Raw genomic sequence first — 17,845 nt, forward strand, 5'->3', positions numbered from 1 at the left:
ATGATTGCGCTTACCGGAGCTTATCGATTATACGAGCTGCGACAAATTTATCCGTCCGTCCTGTATGCGCGAGCGTTGCGTTCGCGCCTTCGCGGTGACGAAAGATTCGAGAGTGACGCCGCGCCCCGCGCCGTCCCGCGGCCGGCGCCAACTTTACAGTGACGCCGTGCGACACGACGCGAGTCAAATTGGCGCCTGATTACGAAATGATTGACTGCTCGAAGATACAAAATAATAATTTGTATTTGCTATTATCATCATTTTTTCCATTCCTTATATCACTTCAATTCCTTTAAACAATTAAGTCAATAGAAAAATTGTTTCGAGAAACACATAGCTATCGATTCGATCAATTAAGCCGGTTCTACAGTCGTACGTCGGAGTCGGATTTCAGAACGCACCCGATGGTCCAATGAGAAAATTTCTTTTTCGAAAATGAATTTCTCTCATTGGATCATCGGCTACGTTACGATATCCGACTCTGACATACGATTGTAGAACCGGCCAGACCGGCCTTAACGATCTTCAGTCGCATGGATAAATTAATTACAGCAAACTACCGCGTAATAGTCGTTTCAAAAAATAATAATATGACGACGCTCGTGCTGTTCGACGCTCGCGCAAATGACAACAACACGTACGACATGTCACACAAAAAAGATGAGAGATACGAACGCCCAGCGAAAAATTGATTTCTTTTATTCATTTAATAAAACCTAATTTTATTTTATTAAAACCTAATTGCAGGCCAGCTACAGACCGAAACTGGAACAGCAACTGCAGCAGTAGGATTGTGTCAAAAAGGAGGAATGCTACGACTGCTACGAGGTCAGCGGCGACAAGAACGACGCCGAGCCGAGCGCGACGGCAACGCCGCGTCGCCGCCGACCGTCGAGGTGACGTCACGTCAGTGACGTGCAACGACGGCGGCGGCGGCGGCGTCGTCGACGGTGGCCAACAGGAACGCGATTCCTCGGAGGTGGCAGCGCCGACGTCGACAACCGTGGGTGGAGAACGATGTCAAGGAGGAACCAAAGAGCAACGATGTCCAGAAGACGAAGGCCGAGCGTATAAGATTTCAAATGTCAGACAGCGAATTATTGTAGAAGTATTTTTATTGTTTGTGAGAATTTTATTTAAAAAATCAACCAATCACTCGTCTAAAGTAAAAAAAATAAAAATACCATAAAAGGCATGTAAATATAATGTTTAATTGTTTGGTCGAAAAAATACAACTTGAAAAATAAAACGAGTAGATCTTAAAATAGTAAAAATTTTTTCTATTTCTTCCATATATATTTCGACGTCCCCAACTTGCAGTTTGTAGTGGATCTCATGTATCTCGTTTGAACTGGTTCATGTTCATGTGCGACTTTCCAACCTAAAAAATGGCAGCCGCGAGCGTGGAGTGTAGCGATTTTTTAGAATTCCAGGTATTTCCGAAAGCGAGAAAGTTTACGTAACACTCGTGCATTCGCACATCGCGTTATACGACCATAATAAATATGTATATATTTAACAATAGTTAAGTCATCTTAAAGTAAGGCATTAAAACTCTTTTATAATTGATGCCGGCTAGTGGCTACGGTCTCACGTCTCTTTATTATACAAAAGAAGTAGGCTACTCTACAAAAGAGATTACTTAAGACTTTAGCGATGCGTAGAATCTCAACGGTATTGTTAAAGCCACGTCTTTTTTTCCGGACGTATTTACATTCGTGCCGCTTTATTGAGAGGTTAGGAACATGTACATGAGAGGTTAGCTAAGTGTGCAATGGAAATCTATAAAAAACTCAAATATATAATGTATCATTTATAGTTGTACATGTATTTTCATATATTATTTTCTGAAAATATCAATGCGTAATTTTATTGAAATTACATAAATACAAAAGTAGTAAAAAATGCATAATATGTATTTCAGGATACGTTAAGAAAGATGCGACAGATAGATGACAAAATAATTTATATGCTGAATTCTACAATTCCTACCGAGTCCTTCAAAGGTCAAGTGGACCTTGCCACGCAGTGTAAAGACTTGTTCCAGCAGATAGAATCTGAAAACAAGCAGAGAACGGAAGCGATCACAAGATGCGTAAACGTCACTAAGGAAAGGGTGATGCAGTTGAAAGATTTGAGAGAGAAGAATGGTGACGGAGATCCGTCGTTAGTCAAAAATTTAAGAAAAGAACAGACCAAATTGAGACTGTTACAATCTGAGCTCAATATAGAGGAAATTGTAAAGAAACGTACAATACAAGTCTATTACGAGAGGTGCCGCGGATTCTACAAACCAATGCACATAGACGCATAGAACTTTCGAATAATCTGAAGCTATTGGTATATGGTTATTTGAACGCTATTATTTTTGAATTGTTACAATATATAGCTATACATAGTAATTTTGTAAACGTCAACGGCAATAAGTTGTTCGTTTCACGAATCATTGTTATTTTGTGATGTACAATACATACTGATCCTCTTATAACAGTTTATTCGCAATTGTTCGCTATATACAAGGATAATTGAAAGTACACAGATTATTGAGACTGTATATTTAGATATTTTATATTGTACAAGCAATTGAAATGCTTACTAAATCTAATGAGAATCAGACATTCATTACATACAGTATATATAAATCGATGATCTAAATGTAAATAAAATACATAATTTTACAGAGTAAATATCTGTACATACATAGAATGTATCTTATTGCTTTGTTGTTACGAAAGATTGTCGTTTTTAACAGCCTTGTATATTACAAGTACAAATCATTAAAGCGATCGAAACGAAATATTTAATTGTTTTGTGAGAAATATCATGTGGAAATATCATTTTAAAATAATGACAGTCGATAATATAATATCCGTCTGGGCTTCTCAGAAAATATATCCTAAAGACTTCTACATTCCCTGAGTATTTATATATCTATTTATTTTTATCTTCTGCCAATCGGTCCCGAAGCCAATCATCTCGTTGTTTAAGTAAATTTTCTCCTTTTGCAGCATCCCTTTTACCAAGTATTACAGAGATTAGGCAACCAATTAGGGTAAAAGCAATCATATAATTACAGGTCTTGATTCGTGCTTTATTTCTTGCAGAAAGTATACAGTCTTCTCTGTTTAAGAAAACATTTATTTATTAAATAATATCAAATAAGTATCACGAAAGCTCATAAAATGTGAAAATTGTTATAAATATATTTTTAAAATCTAGTATTTATGTTATCAGAAATAACGTAAAAAAGTCATCTCATAATAAAAGTCAGTTTTTTATCATTTTGAAATTACCAATGTTAAAATTGCTACTAAAAAGTTGATTTCAAATATATCCAAATTTATGTTTTTGTGTTAAATTTATATTTCCTATTGTGTTGAACGATCTCATATGACATAAATATAGTAGATAGTAACACTTACGTAACATCCTTAGGAACATCTGCAACGCTTGGATATCGTTTTACCCAAACTAGCATTCTCTTGTCAAAATCACTTACACGATGCATGCGTGATCCTAAAACGAAAACGTGTACATATATTTAAAAAATACATTTTTATGTAATTTCAATTTTTTAAATTTGTATGTTACAAATATCGTAGCTTTTTCACAATTAAATCGCAAAAAAAGGAGGAATTTACAAATTATTAATAATGTTTTAAGTAATAAGTCTTGAAAGTAAATTTAGCTAGAAATAAGATTAATCGGTTCAATTATAAGCTTTTAATTCATTTAGAAAGTAGTTATTTTATCTATTTGTATATATGTAAATTCGTTCTTTACCTATCACACCATCAGTTTCACTGCTTTTTTGTGCAGGAATTTTGTCTTTATTAGTTTCTCGTATAACATTGCTACGAGTAAAGCAACGTGTTGTTACACGCAATTGAACATTACGAGCAAACTGCCTCGACAACATTCTGTGAAGGAAAATAATTGATATATTAATAGAATAAGATTATAATGTATTTAAACTTATTTTCTAGTTATTTCTTAGTTTTTACAAAATTTCGAGTATTCTCGGTGTATATCTTTTGAAATTTAAAGCGTCAATTTTATTTTTACAACAATTCCTCTCTATCAGAGGAATCAAATTACAGAAACATTTTATGTATGGAAAAGTAAAAGAATTTATACAAAAAGATGTTCAAGAACTTATACAAAAAAGAATGTGTTAATTTCAGAGAATATTGATTTATCTCAGATATTAACTTTATTTTGATAAAAATTCTTTTTTAATTCCAAAAAGCAATTTTGTAAAGCAACAAGCATTTAGCTTTGGTTATTAGTAATTTTCAAAATAAGAATTAAATTTTTTTTCTTTTAATTATCTTTTCCAAATATAAATATTATATGCTATATTAAAAGTTGCATCATTGATAACGTTCGTTTAATTTCGCAAAAAAAAATTATCTCGAAAGACACTAAAAATTTCGTTGCCAAAATATCGTTAACAAATAGTTTTGGAGTCTCTTGTGTGTTTCTTATACATCTCTATTAATTATATATAAAACGCAACCGAATATATTCACAAAGTTACATGTACATACGTCATAAATGGAACTAGATAAAAAAAATGACGTTGCATGATAACAAAAAGTCATAATCAAACATAATATAAGATCTGTTTATACAGATAAAAAAATGCTTTGTGAATAAACTCCACTTCATAAAAATTGGAATCAATGGACATATTGCACGCGATAATGCGTGATACAGGTCGATGTAAAGAGTAAAGCCCCTTGCACAATACCAGGCAACAGGCAATAGAAACAGGGAATAAAAATCTGAAATCACGTATAAATGCAGAATAAACAGTGACATTGGCAATAAACACAGTGTTTCCGTCACGTTGAAAATTATGTGCCTATTGCCCGTTGCCTGGCATTGTGCGAGGGGCTTCACTCTTTACATCGATCTATATCACGCATTATCGCGTGCAATATGTCCATTGATTCCAATTTTTATGAAGTGGAGTTTATTCACAAAGCATTTTTTAATCTGTACAAACAGACCTTATATTTTATGTTTGATTATGACTTTTTATTATCATGCAACGATTTAACAATTGCCTAATCAGTAAATGCGATTTTATATAATTTATTAAGATACGCGCGTATGGTATCTATCTACAGTCTCTGCAAAATGTAAAATAGTAGACAGTCATCGTAGCAATTTTAATAATGAGTCTTTTATGATTACTACAACGATTGTTATAACAAACGTTAGCGATGGAAAATGATATCTTTCAAAACAAGTGAAAATGATTAACACTCCATCGCAACACAATTACTGGATAATAGATCCCTATCTTTATAGCTGTATCCCTCTTTTTTTTTTGAATGCTTAATTAGAATCTATCTCACTTTGATGCAGAGAGTGTAACACCAGCAAAATGTTAACAGTATGCCATGCAGTAATTTCTTAGCAAATTCAAGCAGAGAATACTGGGACAAAATGACAAATTAATTACAGCTGCATTTGCATTAAGGTTATTCTGCTAGTATAATCTCCTATATTTAATTAATCTGTGACAACTTATATCAGTAGAAACCGAACAGGACGTGTCATTTCATAATCATTTAAGTGAAATATGTTATCACTCTTATCATATTTTGTTAGCAGATTTCATTATTTCATTATTTGTTGGAATTTTGCCGATAAAAATTTGTGGCAACATCTGTTTCCTCGACAGATCTGTACTTAACGGTCCAGAGCACAAGGGACAAATTTAACGATAGATTTGCATTCGTAATCATCATCCTGCTATATTTTTAGGTTACGCTGTATCTATTTAAAGAAATTTTCCGCAAAGTTACAGCGTAGTACGCCCAATTGTCATATGTCCACCTTTTTTTTTTTAGCAATTAACATCGCGTTTCACATTGTCCTGTGACACATTAGTGTCATATTCGTTTATTCAGGGCTCGACCACAATATCGGAGCTTCGCCGTTCGAGAAGCATTCGCCTCGTTATCATATACAGATTGTTAATACGTATGATACATTGTAAAGTTTCACGTTGAATGATACGCACTTCAGATAATTACTCAGAAATAGTTCGTACAAACAAGAACATTCTACTGTCCCTAACGCACATTGACACACTGACGTGCAGTACTGATGAGTTGTGCCTGCCTTGTGATATATATATATATGTATGTATCGACCTTGATGGCCTTGATTTCCGGCAGAACAGATACTTATATTCGTAAGTACGTGTGTACACATGTAATGTATATTACATAACGACATTATTCTATAACATATTTTATACATATATTAATAGGTATAATTTCTATTTGAAACATGATCTATTTTATCTATTTTAACATGATCATGCAGTAACAAATGTATTCTGATTCTATAAAAGTTATACCTATTGATATACTATGCTGATTCAATGATCCAATATTTTATATGGTAGGGAAGAATTATATTATCAAAGGTATCTTTTATTCCTATATTTATTTTTGTTTAAATAACATTGCTAATAATAAATTTAACATAAGATTATATTTATTTTTCTTTACAACTTAAAAATTAATTTTGTAATATATATGTATCTCTTAAATGGAATATTAATTTCGTACTTTTATTATACAATATATATATATAAAGATTTGTATCCAAAATAACTCATAAATGGAAAAATCAATAGAAATTTGAAATACTATCAGACAATAAGTCCATGATAAATAAGAAGAAAAATTCTCTTATCTCTATTCTGAAACTTGTCCGGATGTGATCCGTTATACAATTATTTCTTCATACGATTATATCGTCTTATAGTTTGTTGTAGACTTATGTCGTATCACATTATACATTCAGTTCTTGTTAAATTATTTTTATAATACATATGTTTGTTTTACATAATCTCTCCTCCTCTCTTTCATTATATTGTTTTTACTTTATTTTTGTATCATTAATATTTTCTCTCTATGTACAAAAACCTTTTCAAGTCCGATTAAAATACATTTCTGCAAATCGGGCAGGTGGATTTTTGACTTGTACTGAACCACTTATACTGAAAAAAAAGAGAAAATATGTATAATATTATATATATACATACTTAATAAAAATATCTAATAATAAATGTTAATAAATAATGTATGCTTACCAAGCAACGAGTATGAAACTTCTTACGACAAGTGTGACATGACAATTTTGGTACTTGATATGTACTAATATGAAAAATGCTAAAGCATATGTAACACTCTTCGACGCCTGCAAATTTCTTATCCAAATTGCGCTTCCACATTAGAAGACCATCCCAAACTGAGCCATTCTGTAATAGAAAATATAATTAAAACACATATTTCTTAATATATATACATATATGTATAAGTATTGCAAGACTTACTTGATGTGTGAGAAATTTAGCGAGTTCCATGTGATAATTTTTCTCCTTTGTCGCACCATCTATCTGTTTACCAGATTCTACTAGAACACTACCTAAAGGATAGTTTGGTGGTAGCACTATGCTTAATTCCAATTTTGTATCTTCCATTTGATACACGGCTACTACTTCTCTTGCTGTTGTATGCACTTTTACCTATAACAACACAAGAGGCATATGATATTAAATCTGATAATAAATAAACATAAATTTTTTAAGTAATGAAAAATTTTCAAGACTTGTGTATGTGGAAAAGGCAGGATTTATGAAAACATACCTGCATATTTTCAACATTAGCCAATTGTAACCTGCTATAAAGAAGCTCCTCTTCACAAAGACTAGGACTGACATAATGACTCGTAATCTTGTCTACTGCTGCACTGATTCTGCTATCAACTGTACTCAGCCATTGTCTAACTAATACTGGTAGACGCCGTAAGCAGTTCGTGTATAACCAACATACAATATGATCTAATCTCTCCTCGGTCCAACTTTCTACAAGATTGCGGTATAATATAAAACGATATGTAATAAATCAATTATACACAATTACAAGTATAATATTAATTTTAATAGTTTTTTACCTTTAAAACGAAAAACTGGCGCAGTGGTAAATAATTCCAGTAGTTTCACAGTTTTATTTTTATTATCTTGTAGTACGTCCACGGGCATTAATTTGAAGATTTTAAATAACAAACAGGGGAAAAGTTTATTTCTAAAATTTATGTTTAGTATTAAATATATGTTTAAGACTTCAAAAGGAATCATAAAAATGGATAATGTGCATTATAATATACTTACTTCAACATTTCAGCATATTGATAACGTAAATCATTATGAGCCTTTTCGCAGATATCTAGTACAATTGCCCATCCTAACAGATATCCTAATGTATATGTGTAAAAATGTGTAAATGGTTGGATTTTGCAGCTAATTGCATCACACAATCTGAAAAAGACGATATTATATTAAATCGTATAATGCATTTGATTAAAATTTAATGTAAAACAGAAACTTATACCTGAAGTCCATAAACATTACATTTATAGCTTGCTCTGTAATTAACAACGCTTCATTGAATTTTCTAATATTAAGGCTGCTTGGATCGAAGTTGTCAGACTCGACAAGAGCTTTGTCATGCTGTACAAATTCCGGTACCATATATTTCAATGCATAATAGGCACCTAATTGAATACTAGGTACACGAGATTGCAGTAATTTCAGAGACAGCTTTAACATCTTGTTGAAATCAATCGTTTCGGTCTGTTCGTCATATTTCTTGAGTGATATGCTATTGTCAAATGTACAAATTGCCTCTCCCAAATAATTCAATAGTATGACAGATTTTACAGCATCTGTATTCTGATTGCATAAATCTGCATAAAATATCCAGGTCTGTACAATGCCATTATATACATCGCCGCCAATTACATCTCTCCATTCGTCCAAGAGTGCTGGAGGTAACTCTGGTATTGGCTCCAACTTATGTTTTTCCATTACATCTTCAACTGCATAATACAATTGGCTAAGCGTCGTCATCAACATTGTTATTTTAATGTCAGTATAATCATGTTTGGCGTTGTTAAGTAACTGTTGCCACTTTGTGAGAGATATCAAGGTAAAATCCCAGTATTCGTGTTTCAACGAATATTTTGTACATGAAAATGAATTTGAAATATTTTCAACGACTGTCGTAAGCAATCTTATAACTTCCAGTGGCAAAAGTAATTTATCCCATGAAGTATCAGATATATCGTGATCCAAAATCGCGAAAATATCATCGCGACGTAACATATATTTGTCCACAATAGTATCATAAAGTGAAGGAGATTGATTTTTGGAAGAGTCGAGTATCATAGTTCTTGTGGCAATTAATTCATAAATTTCGTTGCGTGTCGATAACATTTCCGAAATATTTTGTGGCCAATAATAGTTTAAGATTTGCATTATTTGCATATACATCTCATCGTCATACATTTCTGCAATTTCATTACTACTGTAATTTTTAAAATACTCCGTAGGATTCTTAGTTTTATCTTTTGAGAAAAATTCAGTGTAATATGTATAAATTATGTATGGTAGTACACATCCGTAACTTTTCTGATTTGTTCGTATATGCGATAATACATCATCGTGGATATTTTTTGCAAAATATTTACGTAAGTTGACAAAACTGTTTTTCAGCGAACCACGAAGCTTGTCAACATCATTATAATGTTTAGTGGATCTATAATGCTTACTGTATATATCTGCTATGCTAACAACATATGTAATATTTATCAATATTTCCGTGATTCCAGGTAAATTTAAATCGTTTAATTCGAAATGTTCTTCTTCCGAAGATACGTTAACATTCTCTGAATCAGAGCTTTTTAGTCTCTTATACAAATTATTAAGCAAATCTGTGATAAACAAAGCCCATGATAAACAATTCGCCGTATTATCTAGAGTGATGTCGTTCGTTATATTAATAGATGTAGGCTGCTGCAAAATCCGTATATTTTTCTCAACATTTGACATGTATAAATGGCCTGTTAACACTTCACCGTATATTGCAATAGCGGTTGTCTCTCCAATCCATAATTTTATGTCAGATGCCGTTAGGAATAACAGAATAGTTTCTTCAACGCAATAAGATTTTGTGTTGTCAATGTTACTAATTATAACTTCTAAAACATCTGCTGCCAAATCCACCAATGTATCCTTAACAGAATTTGCATGTGCATTATATATTTTGCTCCAGATAATAGTTCCGCATCCCTTAATAAGATCATCAAAATCAAGGGCAGATAATATTTGACTACTTTTTACGAATCCTTCTTTCCAACTAGTACGGACCGTATCAGCAGTCAAATCATCATGCTCTCGAGTGCACAATTCAAAAAGTGTTTCCAATATCTGCACAGCACTTGATACTGTTTGCTTATGACTCCACATTAAATTCATCAATTTCGTAATAAATGCGATAAGTTGCATGGGACAAGTGTTATCCCTTTCATTTAGTGAATCACATAAAATCGATACACTCTCATTTGCTCCTTCCTCATTTACTAACAAATCTCTAATGGAACAAATGTCATCCCTTCCATTTAGTGAATCACATAAAATCGATACAATCTCATTTGCTCCTTCCTCATTTATTAACGAGTCTCTAATTTCCGGAATTTCAAAAGCTGATAAAATCAGATTCTGATTTTTTTCGAACTCATATTGTTCATCATTGCATGAAGCAATTTTTTTGGCTACATCAACTAGCAGTTTGGGTATATTAGCTTGTGTATGCCATTTCTTAATTACGCTATCATTTTTATTACATTCGGATAAACTGCAATATATGGCATTTCTTGTTATTGCAATATCATCTAACTCGATCAATGATTTTAGAACTTTATCCTTTTCCGTGTCATTTATGTATGTAATAAAATGGAATATTAATTCAAGAATTTGTTCAGCTATTTCTGACTTTTGGAGCAATAAAGGTTTCAAGTTCTTGTCGTAAAATTCAAAGAATTCTTCATCAAATTTAAATGATTTTGAAAACGCGCAGACTAATTCCCTACTTGCAAAATGTTTCATAAGTTTATTCAGCTGCCTGATATATTCCATGTACTGAGAGTCGTTTATCGAATTAAAGTAAATTGCACAGAGAGAATTTACAAATTTGCAAAGTTCTGCATTAAAAACAGGATCTGCATAAACATCGGTAACTTTTATCTTCGGTTCGTTCGCAACAACCGAATCACTTGGATCGGAAAACTTTACTTTTAATTTTTTACGGGCATGATCTGGTACATTCTTCAAATTTAACAAGAATTGGATATGAGAATCTTTTATATCTGTAGTATCTGCGATCTCTTTTAGCATATTCATAAATTTGTCGAACAATAACTGTAATTCAAACCAGAACTGTTCCATTAAAGAAACGTACGATTTATATTTCTCATTAGTACGATTTTTGCTCCAATACCGAATTAGATGCGTAATCTCGGTAAAACAAAATTGTTTCATATAGATACTATCCGTCAAGCAAGCTTCTATAACAGGCATAAGCTGTTCCTTAAGGAGTCGAACGCATAAATCTACATTTTCGGCGTTTACGAGAATCGTATAACGTAAGCATTCAACGAAAGACGTTGTTACAGCGAGCATTTCTGAACGGCTTATTTGCACACTTTTGACGAAAAATCCTTGGCGCATGTTGTTAAAGAAATTCGTATACAGATCAGCGACATTAATATTAAACTTCGAAAATTGACTGACGAATGGCAGCAGATTGGGATAAACCGTGCTAGCGCAGCATTGGCCACCAGATCGTAAAACGGTCCATAATTTTGGGAGTACAAGTTTGTTAATATTTACGACGAGATGCCAGTCGTCAATTTTCGTTGTAGCTATGAGCATCGATTCCCACACAGCCGATAAAATTGCAGGTTCGGACTCGTCAAGGCTATTTATAATAGTGGTCACTGTCCTTTTCTTTTCATTTTGTAATAACTTTTCCGCGTTTTCCATTATCGACGACAGCACGTTGAAAAAAGCTGTTTTTACTGGCAAAGCATCGTGTTTAGCCAGTTTCCAAAACCTTGAACTGCTCAAAATGTTGTTGTGGATCTCCAAGGTCTTATCGATTTCGTCAAGTGGCACTTTCTTGAAATAATAACTGTATCCTTGGAGATTTGCTGCCAGTACTCTCTCATATTTAGCTTCCATCTCTTCATTGGTAAGGGACTTTTGCGTCGATAACGTTTGAGCTGTGTGCACGATTATATTATTGCTAATGTACAATAAAATTTCGCACTGGCAATGAACAATCGCGCTAACTATCTTCCAGGGTGGAAATGTGCTGTTGAAAGAGTTGGTGGCGGCTGAAGCCGCGGGAGGATACGTGTCATATTGAGAAATGAACCAAGCACCGGCCAATTGTTTCAGATACATCGCTATACCCTTGCCTACACGCTTCACAACTGCTGCATGTGCCAATTGTGCAGCTTCTCTCACTCTATGCTCTATATCAATGGACAGAGCGCAGTAAAATCTTGGCCAAAACGGTAGCATACCTTCTACCGCTGCTAATTCAGCGTCTTGACATAGAGTCGCAAACTCTTGCAACGCCTGCACATACATGAACATACATATATCAGTTTACAAAATTTATCTAAAGTGATTAATGACTTAAACCAGCAAACTAATCACCTTATACTTTGTCGTAGCATCTTTCTTGCTGATCTTCTTCAGTACTACTTGAAAATTGGAATCTACACTGTTCATCTCAACCTCATTTAAGGAACACAAGGATAAACCAGGTAGAACGGGAACATATCCTCCATCCTTAACTGCTGAGAACCCGACAAAATTAGGCACCGCGGCCCCCAAGAGTTCTGCACTGCGGCTGCTATTTGATGGCTAAAAAATATCAAAGGATTGTACAATATTTTTTCCTCTCTGTCTCTCCAACGTTGTTATCGAACGCGAAATAAACCTATTTCATTTTCAGGAAGCATAACATAGCGCAGCTACAAAGAACCGACCCGACAACGTGCTCATAGGTTAGGTTATATGACGAAATTATTATCGTAGAGTCACGCGATTGAATATAATTAATATTTACCCGTGCATTGTTTTTCGTACGTTGCGCCTGCTTATTTTTACCCATGGTGATACTCGGGCAAGGGTGTTCAGCGATCAACGAAAATTTCAGGTCTTCTCCGCGCTGGACGTGACGTTCGTCTAATGTCTAATCGTCTGATGACGTTCAGCTGATGACCTAACCTCAAATGCGTATCTATCAGCGCGTGGCCTGGCCGGCGTGGTTTCGTTCAATTGTCAAACACCGGGTGATTAAGCACGAATAGAGATCAACCCGCCAGCAGATAACACAAAAATTCCGGACAAATGGGGGTCGGCAACAAGACCGAGCAGAGATTGCTGCTGTCTTACTGCTCTTTCACCTGCATCTACCTTCCTGTGATCCTGACGCTGGTGAAGTTCAACGATAATCTGTACAACGTCGGCAAGTACAAGTTCCTACCCGTGCTGATGATACTTACGTTCGCTGAGGTGATAAAGCTACTGTTTCCTATGCTACAAGCGGAGGCGCCTACCATAATCAAGATAGAGCAGCGGGCCTCGCTGAAGACCAAGAGATCCTGGGCGAAGAGTCTGAGGGAGGTCTTCAAGTTCTTGCTCACCGCTCTCGTTCTCTCGATAGTCTACTACGTGATGATCGTATTGTTCGGCGCACCCGTGCTGACAGACCGCGAGGAGACAACAATGCTCGTCGTCACGCTGATCACCCTGACCTTCGTGTCCACCAGCTTGCACCTGGGAGTGGACAATGCGTTGGACGTCCTCACGGGGACTTATTCCCAGAAGGGCAATATCCTCGCGGATGCTTTAAAGCTCAATATACAGGCAACAATATTAGGCACTTGGCTAGGAGCAACCGTTATCCCCCTGGATTGGGATCGCCCTTGGCAAGCTTGGCCGATTCCTTGTGTCATAGGTGCGCTGCTTGGCTACTTGATCGCCCACTTCATCACTCTCATCAAGACGCTTCCCGCGCCGAAACTGCACAGGAAAGTCCATCGATAGTGCGGACATTTGTGTGAAAAAGAAGACATTCCATTCCAGTTTCTCGATTATCCATTTTATTGAATAAACAGTATGCGGATGGTCTCATCTTGCATTTTATACTATGTATATTAGGCCATATGGAAATAGTTGAGCATTAACACAGAACTGCCCATCTTTTTGATTCATGTAAATTAATTTATTACATTATTATCTGTGATGTATACATATATGTACGTATAAGTTGAGGTAGTAAGAATCATGTTAAAATCATGTTTTTATTATATATAAATTAAAAAGTATGTAATATCTTAATTTATAATCTTTATAAGCTCTAATTGTGGGCAATATATTTTCCCATCCATCTATGCAGGTTGACATAGCAGTAGTTTTGCTGATGTCTCATGTTTTTTTTTTTTTTTTTTGCAATCTTATATGTACGTAATAAAATTACTATTATTATTGTTAAAATTTTGCAGCAAGCAATTCTGTCATACAAGTTAGTCGCAGATTAAAATAATCTAAGTTTAGTGCAAGTCTTCCTTTAGTATTGAAATTCGAGTCGTACCATATATAAATTTCGCAATTATTAACAGTCAGGGAAATACAAATTGCATTATCATACAGATACACGATATGCATTATCATGACATTGCATGATAACGCACTTACATAATGATCATATTTTGTTACGTCAAAGTGGGCCTTTTACCCTTGATATCAACTGTGCGAAAACAAGAATAAGAAAAATGCGCTCGTAAATCGTAAATGCTACTTTAAATCGATTTACAATTCACTTAGAATTCAGAGGCGGGATTCTGTATATTATATAATACCTGCGCAACGATATTGAAACTGTCGTTAAGGAGTTACAACTACATAATAAACAAAGCTTCCTCTATGAGAAAGCAATAAGTTAAACCGTGATTTAAAAAGTTAATCTACGTACATTGGTAGAAATGGACATTAGTTAACATTTTGTATCTGCTAATGAAAAGAAAAATTACGAGTCTGAAGTGAATACGATAGTAGAATTCCAAGTGGAATTTCAACGGGAAAGTCTAAAATGAGCCCGATAAGTCGTTTAATCGGATTTACGCAATCGTCGAAAAAAAGCGTCGTGAATGACTTCGTATTTTCTTGTCGTCTGCTGCGATCTGAGATGAACGGGATTTTCCATAGTCGCGCAGTCGCAGCTGTCTGACGGGTGGTTTAAGCACAGCTGTCGACCGTCGTGATATTTGTGACTTCTTCATTAAGGTTATCCTCGTTCGCCGGTCCAACTCCGGAGCCCGGATCAATTTTGGATTGAACATTTTGAACGACAGAGATAGTGCCCGATAAGTTGGAAAGGATAATGTCGGACACGGCTGGAAAGGTACCGATTGTCACTTGTTTCTACGAGTTTATTCTAAATTTACTCCGCCTTTTCTTTCTTCCTTTTTTTTTTAAACGTCGTTGCTGTTTTCCTTTATTGAAATATCTTTTGTTACGTGGAAATTATATTCTATGTGATAATATATGAGTGATATAAGCAACATGCAAGTAACACAAAGATTATCGATCTTTGTTATCTCTTTGGATGGATTTGATTCTAATGGTGTATTTAGAAAGTTAAAATAGGACTTGATAATATGAAATAATTTAATTTACAAAAATCCTTTAATAACCATTTCTACATAGATAATTTTTTAATTGAATTGACTCAAGTAATTACGTGCTCTTTGATACTTATATTTTTTAATATCTATGTACTGATTCAACTTACTTATGAACCATTAAGAAAAGAACTTTAATTTATATCAATTAACTATAAAAGTCATTAACTAAAGATTTAAGATGAACAATAAAAGAAAATTAGGTAGTAAAGAGTCAGTGCCTCTCAAGATGCAAATATATAATATTTATAGATTTAACTGATTTATCCAATGACTGGACAGTTTTTATAGTATATTAAATTTATTATTCTTGTTCTCAGGTTATCAAATGCAAGGCTGCGATAGCATGGAAGCAAAAGGAGTCTTTGTCCTTGGAAGAAGTTGAAGTAGCACCACCCAAGGCACATGAAGTCCGAATCAAAGTCATAGCTGTGGCGCTTTGTCACACAGACGCTTATACTCTGGAAGGATTGGATCCAGAAGGAGTATTTCCTTGTATACTTGGTCACGAGGGCAGTGGTATTGTGGAGAGTGTCGGAGAGGGTGTCACTGAATTTCAACCTGGTAGACTGACCATATTTATATTTATAAAAATTCTTTTGAATTGTAAATTATATCACGGTCAAATTTAAATCCTGTTTTTTGACCGAATTATATCTGGCTGACATTTCTTTAACTTTACCATTAATGACGTAGGCGATCATGTTGTACCGCTCTACATTCCTCAATGCGGGGATTGTAAATTCTGCAAATCGCCGAAAACGAATTTATGCAGTAAAATCCGTGAAACCCAAGGTAAAGGTTTAATGCCCGATGGTACATCTCGTTTTACATGCAAGGGACAAACAATCGCACACTTTATGGGTTGCTCCACCTTCTCCGAATATACAGTGGTAGCTGACATTTCCCTCGCAAAGGTATTTATATGTACTTTCATAATCACTTAATAATTTAACATTTATATAATTATTACAAATTACTGTTGTAGATTAATCCTACAGCACCGTTGGACAAGGTTTGCTTGTTGGGTTGTGGAATATCTACAGGTTACGGCGCAGCTTTAAATACAGCCAAAGTAGAGCCAGGAAGCACTTGTGCTATATGGGGCTTAGGTGCTGTTGGCCTTGCAGCAGCCTTCGGTTGCAAAAAATCCGGGGCGTCTCGTATTATCGGGATAGATACCAATACGGCTAAATTTGAAAGAGGTAAATTATATAACGAGATATTGTAACAATGAAAATTAATTTTTCGTAGAAAGAAGCGGTGAAAAGTATATTTTCTATTCTTCACGGATTTCCCTATAATAAGAGTGATAAATACTATAAATATTTTTATACTTATTTACAGCTAAGGCTTTCGGATGCACAGAATTTGTCAATCCCAAAGATTATAATAAACCTATTCAGCAGGTATTAATCGAGATGACTGATGGTGGATTAGATTATACCTTCGAATGTGTTGGAAATGTAAATACCATGGTATGTATTTGACATTTTTATTTTCTTTTTACGGGAAACAATTCCGTCCTAAAAAAATTACTTTTTCAGAGAGCTGCATTAGAATCTTGCCACAAAGGATGGGGCACATCCGTAATAATAGGAGTAGCCGCAGCTGGCCAAGAGATCAGTACTAGACCATTTCAGTTGGTCACAGGACGAGTATGGAAAGGGACCGCATTTGGCGGATGGAAATCAAAGGAAAGCGTACCGAAATTGGTGGAGGAATATCTGTCAAAGAAATTGATCCTCGACGAATTTGTTACGCATAATCTTCCGTTTGAAAAAATCAACGAAGGTTTTGATATACTGCACTCAGGAAACTGGTAAGTTTAAAAAAAAGGTATACACTGTGTATACAGCACGAATACAAACATAAATACAATATAACTTGAAAAATGCATATAATTTATGTAACTGTTTTATTATTATGTTTATCAGATTTGTGAAAATGACGTGTTTCTGTTGCAGTTTAAGAGCTATCCTCAAATACTAAAAAAAAAAGCATTGTTTTCTATCTTGTACTGCAAAGATACGGCCTACTGATAACCAGCGTCTTCCAATTTATTAAAAAATGCGTAATAATACGTATACACACAGATGAATACATACTATCTCCTCACATTGATGCGTTCATTTCTGCTTTTTATAAATTTGTATTGAATCTCTGGAAAAAAAGAAATAAAATTTATATTTGCTATACTACGCTCAGAAGAACATCT

General features: G+C 34.5%; 5 protein-coding genes across 7 annotated transcripts; 3 read left to right on the top strand and 2 right to left on the bottom strand.

The window, feature by feature from the left end:
- The first annotated feature begins 949 nt into the window (after positions 1 to 949).
- On the top strand, positions 950 to 2,914 carry Ccdc58 (Coiled-coil domain-containing 58). 3 transcript variants are annotated; one of them, XM_071773559.1, is made up of 3 exons: positions 950 to 1,192; positions 1,321 to 1,433; positions 1,925 to 2,914. In XM_071773559.1, the coding sequence occupies exons 2-3, from the start codon at positions 1,389 to 1,391 to the stop codon at positions 2,312 to 2,314; spliced, it is 435 nt and encodes a 144-aa protein (XP_071629660.1). In that variant the 5' UTR covers positions 950 to 1,192; positions 1,321 to 1,388; the 3' UTR covers positions 2,315 to 2,914. The 3 variants fall into 3 exon arrangements, with proteins under 3 accessions (XP_071629660.1, XP_071629661.1, XP_071629662.1); XM_071773560.1 differs by having other exon boundaries at positions 1,059 to 1,102; XM_071773561.1 differs by lacking the exons at positions 950 to 1,192; positions 1,321 to 1,433 and adding an exon at positions 1,481 to 1,758.
- Positions 2,541 to 5,502, bottom strand: LOC139810197 (UPF0389 protein CG9231). Its single transcript, XM_071773558.1, has 4 exons — positions 5,474 to 5,502; positions 3,784 to 3,920; positions 3,423 to 3,516; positions 2,541 to 3,121 (listed from the first exon to the last, which is right to left on the bottom strand). The coding sequence occupies exons 1-4, from the start codon at positions 5,485 to 5,487 to the stop codon at positions 2,932 to 2,934; spliced, it is 435 nt and encodes a 144-aa protein (XP_071629659.1). The 5' UTR covers positions 5,488 to 5,502; the 3' UTR covers positions 2,541 to 2,931.
- A 947-nt stretch (positions 5,503 to 6,449) lies between these two features.
- On the bottom strand, positions 6,450 to 13,147 carry Ltn1 (E3 ubiquitin-protein ligase listerin). Its single transcript, XM_071773504.1, has 9 exons — positions 13,008 to 13,147; positions 12,593 to 12,802; positions 8,421 to 12,511; positions 8,201 to 8,347; positions 7,984 to 8,114; positions 7,677 to 7,894; positions 7,364 to 7,555; positions 7,121 to 7,288; positions 6,450 to 7,027 (listed from the first exon to the last, which is right to left on the bottom strand). Exons 1-9 carry the CDS (start codon positions 13,050 to 13,052, stop codon positions 6,968 to 6,970), a joined length of 5,262 nt encoding a protein of 1,753 aa, XP_071629605.1. The 5' UTR covers positions 13,053 to 13,147; the 3' UTR covers positions 6,450 to 6,967.
- A 144-nt stretch (positions 13,148 to 13,291) lies between these two features.
- Positions 13,292 to 14,096, top strand: Pig-f (phosphatidylinositol glycan anchor biosynthesis class F). The gene has a single exon (XM_071773554.1). It carries the CDS (start codon positions 13,292 to 13,294, stop codon positions 13,988 to 13,990), a length of 699 nt encoding a protein of 232 aa, XP_071629655.1. The 3' UTR covers positions 13,991 to 14,096.
- A 726-nt stretch (positions 14,097 to 14,822) lies between these two features.
- On the top strand, positions 14,823 to 17,828 carry Fdh (alcohol dehydrogenase class-3 Fdh). The gene is made up of 7 exons (XM_071773543.1): positions 14,823 to 15,347; positions 15,948 to 16,191; positions 16,324 to 16,544; positions 16,616 to 16,832; positions 16,975 to 17,105; positions 17,175 to 17,449; positions 17,595 to 17,828. The coding sequence occupies exons 1-7, from the start codon at positions 15,327 to 15,329 to the stop codon at positions 17,617 to 17,619; spliced, it is 1,134 nt and encodes a 377-aa protein (XP_071629644.1). The 5' UTR covers positions 14,823 to 15,326; the 3' UTR covers positions 17,620 to 17,828.
- Positions 17,829 to 17,845: the final 17 nt, after the last annotated feature.

Source organism: Temnothorax longispinosus, chromosome 3 (assembly GCF_030848805.1).
Source record: "Temnothorax longispinosus isolate EJ_2023e chromosome 3, Tlon_JGU_v1, whole genome shotgun sequence".
Taxonomy (NCBI): domain Eukaryota; kingdom Metazoa; phylum Arthropoda; class Insecta; order Hymenoptera; family Formicidae; genus Temnothorax; species Temnothorax longispinosus.